The sequence below is a fragment of the Leptinotarsa decemlineata genome, unplaced genomic scaffold, assembly GCF_025532065.1.
Source record: "Leptinotarsa decemlineata unplaced genomic scaffold, Ldec_3_MD MMD2_tig00026354_RagTag_RagTag, whole genome shotgun sequence".
NCBI lineage: Eukaryota > Metazoa > Arthropoda > Insecta > Coleoptera > Chrysomelidae > Leptinotarsa > Leptinotarsa decemlineata.
In genome coordinates, this window is record NW_027412702.1 from 855,853 (window position 1) to 873,479 (window position 17,627).

The 17,627-nt window shown below is 33.7% G+C and overlaps 1 protein-coding gene across 1 annotated transcript in view; it reads right to left on the bottom strand.

Moving 5' to 3' along the window:
* Positions 1-17,627, bottom strand: part of Orco (Odorant receptor co-receptor) — a 32,143-nt gene that overhangs the window by 10,011 nt on the left and 4,505 nt on the right. Inside the window, exons 2-8 of the mRNA XM_074184076.1 lie at positions 14,783-14,955; positions 6,582-6,716; positions 6,387-6,523; positions 3,087-3,370; positions 2,934-3,027; positions 1,186-1,390; positions 830-929 (exon numbers count right to left, since the gene is read on the bottom strand). Coding sequence (XP_074040177.1) covers positions 830-929; positions 1,186-1,390; positions 2,934-3,027; positions 3,087-3,370; positions 6,387-6,523; positions 6,582-6,716; positions 14,783-14,955 — 1,128 coding nt within the window. The remainder of the gene's footprint in view (positions 1-829; positions 930-1,185; positions 1,391-2,933; positions 3,028-3,086; positions 3,371-6,386; positions 6,524-6,581; positions 6,717-14,782; positions 14,956-17,627) is intronic.

Sequence of the window (17,627 nt, forward strand, 5' to 3'; positions counted from 1 at the left end):
CTCATGCTTGACCTTGGTGTTTAATGCTCTACGAAGAAACCACGAGATTTTCACGTGGCTTTCCTTTCCTTTCCTATGAAAATATGGAGAATTTCGAGGGAAAATCAATATGTGTTATCCAACATTGTATTGTTTAATTTGTACAATAAATTACATTACGCTGTAAAAGTTGCAATTACAATATCCTTCTCACTGGATGAGGTGTCAAAATTCGAAAGGGAACTCATCCTGAATAATACTAGCTATTAAAATACGAGAGAGCAAATGAAAAGAGCAGAAAGAGAAAGAAGAAGGTGGTGTGCAAAGGAGGCAAAAGTAGGCATTTTCTCGTCCTGTGCGGCCCTGTCGTAGTAGGTGCCTTGCTTAAGTGGTTTTCATTACACAGGTTCTTTTCGAAGATGAACTTTTCAGCTTACTTTTTCAGATTGTAGCAGAATAACACCAAAAAATAATGAGAAACATATTATATAGACTCATTTGATATCGATATAAGTTTTTCAGATATTAAAAATATAGTAACATGACAGTCCAACTCATATATATATATATATATATATATATATATATATATATATATATATATATATATATATATATATATATTTGTTCCCATCGAATGAGTTTTTCATGAGGACTGGTTTCATTTCTGTTAATATTCAATTCAAATGAAAAAAAATCAACATCGTATCCTGAACATACTATTACGAAAACACAGTGATAGAAATGATTTTCTTTATTAGGTTTATTGTGAAAGTAATCAAATAATGCTTTGAAAATGGGATATTGTGCTAGTTATTGAAAGTAGAAGAAAAAATGGATAGGGTGATACCTTAGTTGCTTGATAAGCCAGAAGAGTCAACATCACAGTAGCTGTTAGCATGTGGAGTAGAAGGGCAACTCCGTATGCATCTCCAATGGCAGTAACAAGTCTGAAAAAATTATCAATAATTGATTACATAGATTCTCATAGGCATGTATTTGTGAAAACATGATTAAACAGTCTGTCTTACCAAAACTGATTTTGTTTAAAAAAAATCTGAACAAAATACAACTGTTAATTTCTCATCCCATTGATTTCATTACACAAAACATACCATTGATATATTTGAAGATCTTTAGAAACTAAGCTCAGCTGATTCGATCAAATAGTTTGTGAATCATCAAAAGAATTCAAATATTTCTCACCTCACTACATGCTTATGTCTCTCGACCCAATATTTAATAGCGGATCTCACCATGAGCTCTTGCTTTTTACTTAATCCGTTTGGTCCAACGCCCCCTCCACCTTGTCCAAATGTCTGAAGGGCACCACTACGAAAATTAACACCCATCTCTTGTCTGGTATTGTAGATCCCTTTTAGGTTCAGCTCTTCGTTCTTAGCATTATAGTCTAAACAATGTGTAAATATTATCTGAATGAATTTGAAATTCTTTCGATAAGCGACAATCGCAATAATATTTTATTTACCGTAATATCAAATAAATCAGAGAATGCAAACCTGACATGTTAAATTTCCAATATATTTTGAACTGAAAACTTCAAATTTGTTTGAACGTGCCTGGAAATTTTTCAGAGATTGATCGTTTCTGTCGAGATTACTTTCCAATAGATATGCAAAAACTCGACGCCATTTTTTTCAAATAGTATTATCAGGAAGCACGTATTATATTTGTATGACTCAATATCAATTATTATCTAGATTAATGGATCTTCTCGATGATTTTTTTCATTGAGCTGATTTGTAGGAACATCAAGAAGAAGTACTGACGTTGATGTAACTGAGAGAGCAGATGAATCCCTCTCAGATAGATTGGAAAAGTCTAGTGAAACCCAAAATGGTAAAATTGATTAAAATCGTTGGGATCAGTGTATATTTTCATTTTGCTTTTCGTCTTCCATTTGGAATAGCCTTATCCAGAATTCAAGAAGAGTTACTCCTTCTCAGATTCTCAGAGCTATATCTAGTTCAAGTTAGACATTTCGTCTGGCCCTGAATATTTTTTGGAGAATTCCAACTCAACATCGAAACATTCTCCATTTTTGATTGACAGAGGATTTACAGATTCATTTACTATCAAAGTTGTTAGACACCGTATTGAATACACAGGTTTGCAGATATATTTCATACTGCCTTTCAGTGAAAAATTTTGTTCTTTTTCACTTTCAATAACATATTCAGTAGATATTTTCAACATGAATTTGGTGGACATTGTAATGTGTCTGGATATTTATTAATGTATACCTGATTATTGCTCCTCCAGAAAAATGGAAAAATCTATCATTATTATGGAAAACTCTGGTATTTGTTGAAGTCTTACTTGAGTCACCATTGAATGTGCCGGGATTTACTATTACCAATATTCAGAAAGGAATGAACATTTCTCAACATATTCTGTTAATTCATAAGACATGTTCAGTTCACCCTGAATTTTTTTTGAAGTGAAGCAAATAGATTTGTGGATACCTTTTATTTTCAATGACTAACAACCTTGGATCATGGTAGGAGAGTTGAAGAGCTTTTCTTTCAGACACTTTCATTAGAGGTACTGAAAACTTGGAGAGGAGAGTTCTCAGGCAAACTTACAGAAAAACCTCATATCAAGAATCATTTCCATCAGACTGAATTACTTATGGATCCAGAGTTGGAATAAGATTTAATTTCTCTGGCATCCCTTCCAGTTCGGCTCTGATTATGTTTACTGATCATAATGGGTCATGTTTGTAGGCGAATATCTAATAGTGATAACGCCTAGTCGAGTTTTCAGTGACTCCAACCTGGAGTTACTGAAGTTTTTCGAGAATTTTCCCCAGTTCTGGTCTGTATAGATAGTAATTTCATTGAATGTACTCCATTGATAGTTGAAGGAGGTATCTTCCATATTCTAGTCCTATAGAATTTTTTCAATGAAGAAAAATCAGCAGTTATACTCACCATTCTCAATGAATTGGTCTTGAGAATTTGCACTGGGTGCTCTGAATAAATCTGCGCTTTTTGGAACGTAGGTATCTAATGATGCCGATAGTTCCTGGAAGACATAAGTATAATTATGAAATAATTCTTTCAATGCATAAATTTATATCTCACCATCAAAGGTTTCATGATCTCTTTCAAATGTTGGAGCTGTTCGCATGCAAAAATCAACCACGAACAGAAGAGACTGTCCATGAGATTTGAGTGAGCGAGTGAGAAAAAGACGTAATAAATCTGGAATATCAGTGATACATAATAGGCTGTTCCCGACATCGCATTCCAGGGATACCATGATTTAACTAAGAGTCTGGGAATTTCTTCAACGATGGTTTCATTAAAGTTATTGGGATCTTTGATGTTGTGAACACTGTCTCCAATGAAAGTGATAGCGGTCCACGCTATAATATAATTTTTTGTTAATATATATCTCAACTGGATAGTTTTTCATTTTGAAATGAAATTACACAGCTATTTTTAGTTTCATTAGGTATACCAGATGAATTCATTTCGACTGCTGTTTTGGGCTGTGAAAAAATAATTTTGTAGTGAATTTATCACTTGAATTTTGTCAAAGATGTTGACGTTCAGATTTGTTAGCTCATTTGAATGTGCAAATTCACTAAGCATATTGTTTGCGAAATTTTTTCTATGAGTCATCAATTTTTGCGAAAACAATTTTCTACACGGAATCTAAGAAGGATGATTCATGGAAAATATATCAAATTATTTTAATACATTTATGGATGTTAAAATTTGGTGGTAGGAATATCAGGTATATAAAAGCAATTTAATTAATAGACATGTGTTTGAATATTGTTCTCAAATTTTTCAGAAACATAAATAGTACCTATCTATATATATAGAAAATGTAAAAAATGATGAGCCATGACAATTTTAGAATTTAAAAATTCAATTGAATGTTATAATCCATTTTCAGATTCAATTTCCATTTTGACCCTGAATGTTGATCAGCTAACATGAACTATTTCATTATTTGTGCTCTCAGATTTAATCTCAGAAGAAGTATTTCGGAAAGTATCTCGCCTAACCACTGTCGGACGGAAAGAAAAAAATGAGGTGGATCACTTCACAATCACTACTTCGCAATACAACTAGAATCCTTCTCCGACCTTATCGCTCGATTACTCGACTCAACAGACTCACGTCGCCCCGACGCGTTTCTTTTATATCGATGAGAAAGGTTCTAGTCTAGACTCGAAGCGCGTGTAAGATTCTATTGTTCACAACAAAAATAATAGGGCATTTTCGCTTATTGCTGAGAGATGGCGTTACTGTCTATGATTGATTTGTTTACTAAATAGGTAACTAACTAACACTCTCTCGCTTCTCTATGCTCGCGCTGCCCTTGAAATTACTCATAAATGTAGTGTGCACATTCTAAAACTTCCTTAGAGAAATCTAGCAAGTCTAAAAGCTCTGAAAAACATGATCCTTTTCTATGAGGCAAATTGCGATCGCAGGCCGTAGTGATACGACCCAGAGGCCGGAAGCGGTCCGCGGGCCGTATCTTTAAGACGACTGGTCTTGGTCGAACAAAATTAATTCACTTATCAGTCCTAGTTCATTTCGAACAAGTTTTGTACTGTTCGAAATAGCAAACAAGCAGTATGAAGCAGTGGACAGGGGGGGCCAATAGATAATTTCTTATGAAAATAATTCAGAAATCACATTCAACTTAGGTATCGAAAAGTTATCGCTCTCTTCATCATCATAATAAAAGTGGAAAGTGTTTTAATAGGCGAAAAGCGAACCATTTATTCACGACATAAGGAAAGTATCAACACTTTCTCAAATGAAATCATTTCATATTTATCTTTCCAACAGGGCGTAGTGTTGCTATAGTGAGTTATTCAACAACCGCTAGCTTGTATATTCGGTTGCATATTTTAAATGTATATGAATTTTACTTTGAAACAAATTCATACTTAAAAATGATAATCTGTTATTGAACACTCAATCATTCTTGAAGTTTTGTAATATATAAGTACCTAATACCTATATAGAAGCAAATTTTTTTGAAACATCCTTTGGAAAATATTATAATTTCTACTTTAGATTCACGATTAACTTTTTACTAATTGAAGATTCAATGAATAAAAAATAGGGAAGTGGACTTAAGAATCAATTCATTTTCAAAGATTACTCACGAATTTATCAATACATGTAATAAAAGTGTAACTGACCGCTGTCTGTACGTGCGTCTGTGTGTATTAACCTCAAAAAAGGCTTCAACGATTTGGTTGATGTTTTCACTAATGTACTGTGGTTGAGTTCTCATTTGGTGTCTGATCCATTTCAGTCGGTTCATAAATGAAAGAGATATAGATGGATATAGTCCGAGACCGCATATGCTGACAACAAGTGCATAAGGGTCTCGGAGGCCTCGCGGCAGACCTGGCCCCTTGTGTCAGGAATCTCTATACCCATCATGCGACTGCGTTAGGCTGAGATGTTGAAGACACCCATCTGGCAGGCCATAATGAACTTCTTAGTTTCCGACTTCAGCCCACTACACCTGAAGAAAACGAAAGTCATGCGCTTTGATAAGTCAAGGTCTTCAATGCTATTGAAGACCCCATGCATTGGCTTATCCTTGTGTTGCCGCAGAAGTGAGGTGATTGATCTCTGCTGCTTTCATATGCTGAACGGGTTCCAACTCAGTAACAGAGTTGTGATCAACTCGTTCAGAGTCGAAAACTGAACCGAGGCCATCAGCTGCTTGGACAGCTGCCACAAAAAGAATTGCTTCAATTTCTGCTTAGTGCGGCAAGCAGGTATTATTATTATCATTATTATTATAATCCCAGCATATTCTGTTGAAAAAATCTGTTAAACTATGTTTCTCCTTTAACCAGCCATATAAGATAACCCTCAGAAGTCGAAACTTGTGCGAGCTGAGAATTAACGGTCCCACCTTTTAACGTTCGTTTCCTAGCAGTGATTGAATATGCTGTATGTAATGTCCACCGCAATAGTCGAAAAAACGTCAGGCATAAACCTGAAGACCACCGGCAACAAACCCGGAAAGTAGCTTTGATATATTTATAGTTTGTTGAACGAATATCAAATAGATCAAATACATCCATTTTGTTATCCAAAAATCTAATAATAATTTAATAATAATAATAATATTTATCATTATTATTATTAAATTAATGTAATGTAATCATCATGAATAATTTATTTTTCCGTAAGTAATTTCTGAAATTATTTAAATTTTTTTTGACTGCTCAAATTGAAAATGATTCTGAGGTCACATTCTAAACGATGCCATCGTTTGCAATATGGAGAATCAAGGAAATGGTTGAAATTTTATTCAAGGACAGTAACCATTGTGATATCGTCCTAAAAAACCGATAAAGTAGGTACAAATCTTCTCATGAAGCGCCGTACCTGATGCTGATAAAACTGTTGTAGCCATCACGCAAATCAATAAAGTCCTCATTTTTTTCAATGCTAGGGCATGATACCTGTTGTTGGATTCCAAGAATAAAGGGTGACTATTAGCTTGATTCCATATTCCCAAAGTCCTGAAACGATACTATTCAACTCCACAGATCAGTATATGCAGCGATAAGTATTACCTACCTATAAAAGAGTTTTGATCTGACTGCGAAGTAAACAAACTTTGTTATACAGTGGGTGAAAAACAAAACTGTGATTGTGTTGGCAGCTAAATCGTTGACATCGCCTCTTTCCACTACTAGATTTCCAAATGTACATCTGAAAACACAGTTTATGCATTTGGTAACGCAAAAAATTCTTTCTCAGTATGCATCTAAGAGTTAATAAGAGGGGAGCCCAAGCAGGGATTTCGGGATTTACTAAAGCGCGGCAGATTAATATACAGGGGGATACCTTGTACTCGGTTAAGTACCTCCATCTAATATGAGCCATCTATATAAGGCCGCCTGTGAGGGATAAAAGATCAGCTTAGTAAAAAAAAATTGATCATCAGAAATTCTCGAGCGCGTCAGATTAAGGTAGGGTGAGTTAATTATCTGCTGAAAAGTGTATATTTCAGTAATCTGACAATTTGAGAGTGAGGTAAAAAAAGGAGAGGCAGCAAAGTTATAAAATAATAACGTCATTTCGACATTCTCGAGCGTAGCTAATTTTTTTTATTTTGAAGAAAATAATTCAAGGATAACGAAAAATATATATTCTGACGATTTCCGCAAGCTGAAATAACAAAAATTCGTCGATAAAGTTTAATGCGTGCAGCTGTGTGATACCTATATTTCCCTCTCTGAGTTTCTATTCCTCTATTCTCTATTCACTTTTTCCCTATATATTACTCTGTCACTCCGTCCCCACTCTGAATTCTGTTGCCATAACGCCATCACAGCTGATCACAGAGACTCGTTCATGATGAAGATGATAATTAATTAATCAATTAATTGAGGGATATAGCTGTTACTACGTGGTAGGAAATCATAATGAAGAAAAGAGAAATTAAACTTTCTATGTTCTTTACCACTTTCATTTGTAACTAATGTTACTGCAGTTTCGTCCTATAAGGGCATTTTGAAACTTATACAATATATAGGGACATTTTCGAACTCAAACTTTAATAAAAGTGGTTAAAAACATAGAAAGTTACATTTCTCTTTTCTTCATCAATCAATCAATTGATTATGAAAAAATAATTTTTTTTGAGAATTGAAAAAAAATTATTTTCTTATAAATACAAGTATTCTACTTAAAAAACATACACTCATTTATTTGCATGCTATTTCCTGAGCGTTTCAATTAATTAAGTTCAATGAATTAGAAAAAAAATTTAAAAAATATTGTTTTTGTTAGATTAAGCGAATTCCTCTCAATAATCGTCAGATTATGAGACAGCACGTCTAAAATATAAAGATGAACCATATATATCCTAATCTGACGCACTTGAGTATTTCAAAACGGCGAATTTTTTTTCTCATTATAATAATGGTCGCGCGTTTGCGTTAGATCGAAATCGTCAGATTATTGAATGAGAGCTTTTTTTTGTTGCACTTAACACTCCCTTAGAAAATCTGATGCGCTCGATAAAATTTTTTTTCTTTTCACTTTTAACCCTTACCTACAACCACCCACATCATGCAAACGATCAGATTAACATACCAACATTATTAAAAATACGTAGGACATTGATGCTATCAATATCTGACGCGCTCGAGTATGTCATGCAACAGTATTTTTTCACATATTCAAAAATCTATAGCCGCTTCCCCCACCGATGAAAAGGTATATATTATATAACATTTTTTTCTTCTTATCATCTAATCTTTGCAACCTAATATGTCTCAATGACGCTCGAGTAAATCCCCATTTTTGCATCGTGGGCTCCCCTGCTATAAGAAGCACCTATATACCTACCAAATTTTAACTTTCTAGGTCTCACAAGTACGGAGAAACAGAGATGAATGAGTGTTAAGTGAGTGACTCTTCGCATTTATAAGTATAGGATCAGAAAATTTTGAACGTATACCGCATCTCGATCAAGAAATATTTCATTTGTGCATCTAAACCTAAACCGTTCGTTTCGAAAAACTACTCAACCAATAAAAATGAAATAAAACAGAATTTAATTTCGTGTCCGTACTCCAAGATGCTTAAAATTTTCAATTATATACAAGAGGTTCAGAAAGAGAAGCGTGATAGAAATCAGATTGAGAACATTATACAATTCAAAAAGTCGAGCTGCGAAGTATTCATGAAACTCGTTAATTAAGTAAAATGCTTCTGTGGTGAGGATACTGTTCGCATTCGAAACGAATTAGAGGAAGAGTTCTCTGTATGTTTGGAGTAGTATCAAACAGTACATATATGAAGTGAAACATGATTGCGAGAGCTGTAAACAGAATCTCGGCATTTGAGAAGACAAATAACCTCTTGTTTCATACACATGTATGATGTCTCTTTATAAGGTTGTTAGGCCTCTGCCAATTATAATTTTACGTAGAAAGTACGAGATATTGTTCACATTGATCATATTATTAATTATTTGTTTGAAAATAGCTATAAAAATCCTCAGGTGACAAAGTAGTTCAATTGTTTTGTTTTAAATTATTTCTTTTTGAATTTTCGAGATGCCAAGCAGCTCATTGTTTTCTTTTCGCATTTGATGAATATTCCTCATCATTTCTGAGTTAACTGACTTAATCATAATTCCGAGTCGTGTAAATCAGCTTCTTAATATAGGCAATAGTTTGAACTGCATTCGGTGCGTTTTTGAGCATTTTTATATAGTGTCATCCCCAAAGTAAGCACCATATGGGAAACTTATTTATTGAGGGTTTTTCGACTAAAAGTTATTCATGATAAAAGTTTGTGCATTCCCTAAAACTGAACATGCACCAACAAAACACAGTAAAACATACGCAATAAACGAGGAGCCTTGAAATATTTGATTTTGAGACAGGAGTAAAGTACCCTTATTTTGGATAATCTCCGGAAATATTATTCAGAAAAGTTGTTCAGCATCAAAAAACATATTTAGATTCATGGCCATCTAAGTGAAGATTTTTTTTTAACAATTTCTTTTAAATGGGGACTACGAAAAAAAATTGCTTAAACGATAAATAGACAGCATCCTGTATACGATGGTTCATTTCAAAACTCTGTAATATTACGAATTTCACAACTATGGTGTTAACCACGGTCAATTTTTTTGAAGAGTAAAATACTTTTCAAAGTTTTTGGTGCAAAGTTATTTTTATTTTCAGTTAACACCGAGAACTCAATATTTGATATTTTCAAAGCACAAAACATCGAAATGAAATGGGTATTTCGGAACAAATTCATTGATTTTATGGAAATTTTCTTGTCCAAAATAATTCTCCAAAATGATCTCCAGAAAATCAATGAGTTTGTTCCAAAATACCTATTTTATTTTTATGTTTTGTGATTTGATATTATTGAATATTGAGTTTTTGTTACAATACTGTATAATTTTGAGTAATTTTCAGTGTTAACAAAAAATAAAAATAACTTTGCACCAAAAACTTTGAAAATTATTTCACTCTTCAAAAATATTGACCGTGGTTAACGCTATAGTTGTATGATTCCTATCATTACAGGCTCTCAAAATAAACCGTCTTATACAGGATGCTGTCTATTTATCATTTTAGCAAATTTTTTAACTAGTCGCCATTAAAAAATGGGTAAAAAATAAAACTTCTTTCAGATAACCATGACTTCAAATCTATATGTATTTTTCAATGCTGAACAACTTTTCCAAAAAAATTTCCCGATATTTTTCAAAATGACAGTTATTTACTCTTGTCCCAAAATCGAATATATGAAGGCTACTCGTATATTACGTGTATTTTACTGTATTTTGTTAGTGCATATTCAGTTTTAGGGGATGCACAAACTTTAATGAAGAATAACTTTTTGTCGAAAAGTTTCCCATATGGTGCATACTTTGGGGATGACACTGTATCATCACTGAAAAAGAATGTATTATATTTGAGATTACTTTGATTCGATTTTTTCTCATTGAAACTTCTGAGATGAGCTTTCTGAGTTTGTCAGTGTAGTCATCATTTGACATAAAAAGAATATTCCAGTCATAATTATACAAAATTTCAGTATTTAAGATGTATATATTCACAGAAATTTTTCTTCAAAAAATAAACCCTGAAATTATTAATAGTACAGGCTGTATAATGAGGGATTCGAAAAAATCTGAAAACAGAACACAAATTTACTTCATGTGTAGAAACTCCCAAACCTGTTCGTAAAATCTTTCCTTTCGAATTTACAATATCGAAAGACTGATTTAACTTCCGAAAATAATACATTGTTTTAACAATGTATTATTTTCGTAAGTTAAATACTGAATAATTTTTTATATACACTTTCAATATAACGGAGCAGAAATCTTTCATTTCGTTAATTAACGACAGTTTTGTTCATTATAAATATATTGATGTGTTTATGGCACCACTACATAAAAACTGGGTTAACGGCTCACCATTGTTCCATATGTGAGTAAAACGGTTATTTCCCTACTACGAGAGGCTTTATTTCAAAATGATTTAATGCAATTTCAAATTGAAAATGAATACTGAATAAAAGTAATTTTCGGAATTTTTCAACTTTCTTTTGATCTATTGGAACCACTTTCGTCATACAACTGTGGTTGTAGAAGATGCTAACTTTGTTTGCGGAACGCGTGACGTGACAGTGTTTTTGTTATGATATGGGAAAATATTATCAATAGATTGATGCTACACCAGACTTTAAAATAAAACTATCAACTTTTCTAGGTATGTTTCTCTTCTGAATGCTGAAAAATCTGTAGATAGGTTAACCTTTCAATTTCTGATTCATTCGGCTTTTACTTCATTAGGATCCACAGTAATTTCATAAACCACACCTTCCGATTTGATCTTCACAAACAAACATGTCGTGACATATTTTCAAAAAATATGTCACGACATATTTCGCTATCACAGTAGCTTTTTAATAGTGATTATTCGATGACAGTATCGGATATCAACCCAGGATGTATAAACCTCTGAAGAAGTTGGCCACTCGCGCCAGCGAAACGTCAGGAAAAATTTTTGAAAATGTACGGCCTTCGAACCCGAAAAATAGTGACACTGAAATAATGATGTAGATAATGTAATGAAAACTGAAAAATAATTCGGAAGGTCCTAGGTAGCAGTCATCACCCACTGTCCTCAGTAATCTTCGGTTTGATCAGATGAAAAAATAATAAAATAGTTGGGCGTAGCGTAACCTGAGTGAATATGTGAATACTACTCCCAATGATTTTATTATATTTTATCTGATCAATACCGTGCTGAAAAGAGTGGTGTGATGACTACTGCCTAGGACCTTCCGAATAATTATTTTAGTTTTAGTACATTTTTCAATAAAATCGTTCAATATAACAATTCTTTTTAAGCATTTTATTCCCAAGTTTTCAGTTTCCAATTTCTATCCATCCTAATGCTGCACAGTTCTAAACACAATTTAACCTCAACTTATGTGGTGTATCGCTAACGATGTATCATTTTAGACACCTTCACGTCACACAGTCCTCGACACGATACAAAATCTTGATTTGAGTGGGAAATCCATGCTTGTATCCTGATTCTCTGTATTTATATTGGATTTGCATACTTTTCGTTGTGGAATAATGTGTAAAATGCCATTTTGTTTCTACGGCCATTTTGAATTTGCATCTTTTTCAAGTGTATTACTATTCTACTAGTCAATCTCTGTCATTTGATACCCATATTGAGGTAGTTGTGAAACAATATGTATCCGTCATTTTGTAACTGCGGTCATCTTGGATTGACAATGATACAGAATTCAATGAATTGTATTCCATTTGTGTACCGAATTTCAGAATAATCTGTCAAAAGGAAGGAAGTCAAACTTCAATTATTAAATTTGACCCAAACAAACAGGACGAGCTAAATAAATCCGTTAAAAATAGAGTCTCAGTGATAACGAATTTTGACAAGGTATTTAGTAAAAATTTACTATGAATATTTTCAACTGTTGATTATAAACGACTCTCAGCGATCAGTGAAGATATATCTACTCAAGATTGAATCTTATCTTGGCTTTTTCTCGGAGATTTACTCATGCCTGGACAAATCCAAATCATTTTCAAGTGCATTTTATGACCTGATCAAAGCCTTCCATATGGTGAGCCATATTCTATTGCTAGGATTGACGAAAGAAATGGGAATGGGGGCAATCAACTTAAACTGTTTGAGTCTTATTTGTCAATTATATTTCAATGTGTTGAACTTGATAACACCATTAATGAATTCAGAGAATGGTATAGCTGAAGGCATTATATTTGGAACGATCAACTACAATGGATATCTGAATGGTTTATTATTTGAAACGATAATACCGCAGTATTTTGAACATTTGATTCATATAAATCTCTACAAGAAAAAACTAAAAAATTGATGAAAAGTGGACGTCTCACTATAAACTACACCAAAAATGTTCATCTACCATTATATAATAGCAAAACATGATTTTCGTAACTTGACTATCGATCAAAATCTAACTATACATTCGTGTAGAGTGTTTGAATACTTGGAAATGATAATTGGACATGGAACAAACAAACACAGTGATTACGCCATTACAAAAAAATTCAGTACCTCCTAGGGAAAAATGTCATCTCTCGTCTCCACCTACCCAGACTTACTTATCGAGGACAGTTGAGTCTGGCATGTATACGTATTACCAGGCTGACCTAGTACCACTAATGAGATATATGATAGGTGGAAACAAAGCTGCTGTCTGCTGTTGGATCATGAATGTGTTGTTTTGGGTTCTGATTTATACTATGATCAAGAAAGACCTTATCTATCTACACAAAAAAATACACAATGCACGGGCACCAGACGTATATACATCCACATATAAATACAGGGTGTAACTGAATTAGTGTAAAACATTTAAGGAGGTGATTCCTCATCGAAAATAAGATAGGATATAAAGGAACTGCATTGGAGCATCCCTTGTTAAGATACAGCCCCTTAAATGGTGTACATAAAATTTGTATAACAATTTTTTTCACAAGCATGACACGCGAAATCGTGAAGCGTTCCACATTTTTCAATATTACTTTGGGTTCCTTCACATATAGGAATAACTGGAAATGAATTGGCCGATAAAAAGTCTCGAGAAGCAATCAATAACCCGAACCAGACTGCGCTGCAATACACTCCTTCGATAGACATAAAACCGTACATCAAAAACAAGATGAAGAACATTTGGAGTACACAATCGAAACTACAAGAAGACAAACCGAACGTAGGACCGTGGCAAAATCATTTAACGAAAAGAAGAGAACAAGTGACAATGACAAGACTCCGCCTAGGACACACTGAGCTCACACACGAATACCTGCTGTCTGGACAAAATGAACCAACTTGTGATATTTGTGAAGTTCAACTAACTGTGAAACATATTATAGTGCAATGCCCCCTATTCCAAACTGAGAGAGACACATTTAAGATATCCCCTAACCTGAAAGAAATGTTAGTAACAAAATCATTCCATTTTTACATACCTTAGATTCAATTAGGAAGTTATAAATGTTATTTATCAACTCCACCGCTAATGACTCAAAGGGTTGATGCGGTTTATTGAAATAAAAAAAAATAATTATTTGTTTACCATTTAAAAATTTATTTCCAATAGCCTGTTTTATTCTAAACAAAAAATGTCTCTTGGGTTTTTTGCCCAAAATAAACCAGTTCGCAAAAAATTATTTTAGGAACAACTAAAGAGATACATCGTCATAAATGCGAAAATACGAAACTAATCTATCTAGTAGGTCGCTATTAGCGATAGTGACAATTGAATTGGTATGACGCTGTCAGTTTCTGAATTTTCGAAATTTAATTAATACTAATTGTGTGTTGTTGTTCTGTTTTTAATTTGTTACTTTAATAATTCACTTGTTATTAAAATGGCATACACAAATGAGGAAATGGCTGATATGCATTACGTTTACGGTCTGTCGTAGGGGAATGGGTTAGAAGCTTCTAGAAGATATGCTGAAATGTATCCTCAACGGCAGTATCCTTCACATAGAATATTTGCTCGACTTCATCAACGATTACGAGAATATGATTCATTCGACAAAAGAACGCAGGATTGTGGCCGCCATCGAGAAGTACAAACAAAAATTTTTGGTGTGCAACAATTCTGAAACCAATTGTGTGACACACTAACTTCCTTAAAATAATATAAGACTGAAAACTAATTGATATATCTGGTTGAGTTCGATATAGAATGAACCTTACCCGTATTGCACTAAACAGAAAACTAGATGCATGCAAGAATATCCCAGTCGTAAGGCATGGAGTGCTCCTGAATTATCAGCATGATAATTGAACATGAAGTGACCCGATGCCTGTATGAGCCTTATGTTAGGCATAAGGTCAGCCACAAGGCCGGATACCTTGAATTTCATCATCTGAAAAAATAAATAAATAAAAATATTGAATATTTTATGCATGATCTATGAACTGTTATGAATATTTCAAACTACTTGAGTAGCCTTTGGAATGTGGAATGTATTACTGGTTTTTCATCTCACCACGGACAGATTTTTGATCTTGTTTAAAGATCAGTTTCTGACGGTTCATTTGAAAAAGGCTTTATTCAATTCAGTTGAATTTTTTCGATTTAATAAAGTTAAGTTTGAAGATAGCATTTGTTTATGAACTATCATAGTCTAGCCAGCTGACAACTTTTTTCAATAGAAATACCAAAAAAATAATATCAAATAATGAAAAATTATACCTCCAAATCAACAATTCGAAGTTTTGGGAAATTGCTTTAAGGTTGTAGTGAAACGGATTTTTCAGGGTTTTTTGTGAGTGGTCAAGAAAAATCAGACTGCTGCTCGTATAATACGGAACTTTTACTGATTCTGAATGAAATTTTGTACAATACAGGGGCATCGGTTATGGATGGTTAGTAGCAAATACACAGCTGAAATAAGATTTAATCAATTTTCACATTAGAATACTACTGGCTTCACCATTGCCTACTCAAAATGAAATGCAGGCATGGGCCACCACAATACAAGTATTATTAAACCTAACGTTTTCAATGAACACTTCATTGTGAGATTTTCACTAAACAATTTTACAAAAACGCAACACGCGTTTCACCATGCAATGGCTTTTTCGGGCGTGTCTTTACTAATCATATTCTATATATTCAATGCTTAATATATTTACTTAATATATTTACTAATAATATTCTATGTATTCAATGCTTAAAATATAATGTCCGACCGAAAGTTCGGTTTCGGTTGAGTTTCGGTAAGAAACCGGTTTCGGTTTCGGCGGCAAACCCGCCGAAACTACGACCGAAACCAAAACTGCATTCGGGAGTTCTCGCGCTGTGATCGGTCATGTTCGGCGCATTGAATTTCATACAGGCGACGAAGACATTTTGCCGCCTCCACGTACCTAATCATGTCGTGACTTACTTCGTGATTTACTTTGTTTATTACATAAATATTAAGTACCTATTGTGATATCAGGTAACAACTTAAATAAGTAATTTTATGTTTAATATTTTTGAAAAACCATCAATAATATTCAAAAGAAGGATCTACACACCTCACCTATTTTAAGTATTTCAAGGTGCAATTAATATTCTTTCTTGAATAAGAATTTGTTATGTTGATTATCAATAAGTAAACATGTCGAAGACTGCATAAGACTGACTGATTGTTAAAACGTTTTCTTTATTTTTCCATCAAAACTTAATCCTTGTATCGAAGTTTCGGTTTCGGTTTCGGCTGAAACTGAGACCGTTGCCAAAATTCGTTTTCGGTTTCGGTCGTAAAAACCAGTTTCTGTCGGACACTATTAATATATATAGTTTCACAATTAGAAGTACCAACATTTTAAGTACATGGTTTTTACCTAAGTTTGTAATGAATTAAATTACCTGTGCTTATGTCCCAGTTTCCACATTTGAAAAAATATTTAGTAACAGGGAGTTATTCAATTCTAATTGATCATTCAGTGAATGACCCGAATTCCTGAATCTGTTGGTTTGTAAACATTCTAGAAGATTGAGTTTCATACTCTTCTTTTCTAAATGTAACACGTCGTATTCATGACTGAACTCATGTCCTTCTGCTGAAAGGTGGTTTGCAAATGTGAAATTATTCTTTCTATTTACAAAACTACTTCTATGCTCTTCAATTCTTCGGGAAAATGTTCTTCCTATTTGGCCAATATACAGTTTTGGACATGAGCCACAAGTCAGCTCATATACTCCTGATCTATCCGACACCAAAGTTTTTCCTTTATTGTTTCACAAAAATTTTACTTAGAATATTATTCGTTCTGTAAGCTACATTTACGCATTCTCTCTTCAAAAAACGGGCAATATTATTCGTTGATTCACCCAAATATGACACTGTACTATAACTGACGTTATCACATCTTGAATTGGGGTAGATCAGGTCCATGGCTTGTTTTAAAGAATTATGTATGATAAAGTCCGTGTAAATTGCAAATTCATGTTTATTATTATTTTTTGTAATGGGTAAGTCAAGGTAATTTATTGAATTATTTACCTTCCTCTCAGTGTTGAATTTTATTGACGGGTGGATGGAATTGACATATTCAATGAACTTGCCTAATTGCCTCTCTGTAGCAGTAAAACAGACTTAGATATCATCTACGTACCAGTACAAGAAACTGTTGACTGATTATTATGGATTTCATACTCTGTTATCCATGAAAATTTCAGCCAGCAAAGGGCTTAAAGGGTACCCCATTATTAGTCCTTCGCTACATGAATAGAATTTTTCCTCAATCTGGAAATAATTCACGTGGTTTTTGTCTAAAAGTGCGTATTCACCAAAAAAGCGAGCACGAGCGAGCATGAGCGAGCATTCGTGTATGTTTGCTCGTGTTCGCTTATGTTTGCTCGACATATTGATGTCTCGTCCACACCAGAGCGAATATCTTCAAGTTCGTAGTCGTAGTTGATCCATCTACTTTGTGCGAGTAGTGCGTGCGCGGTAAATATATCTGAAAGTGCGTATTCACCAAAAAAGCGAGTACGAGCGAGCATGAGCGAGCATTCCTGTATATTTGCTCGTGTTCGCTCATT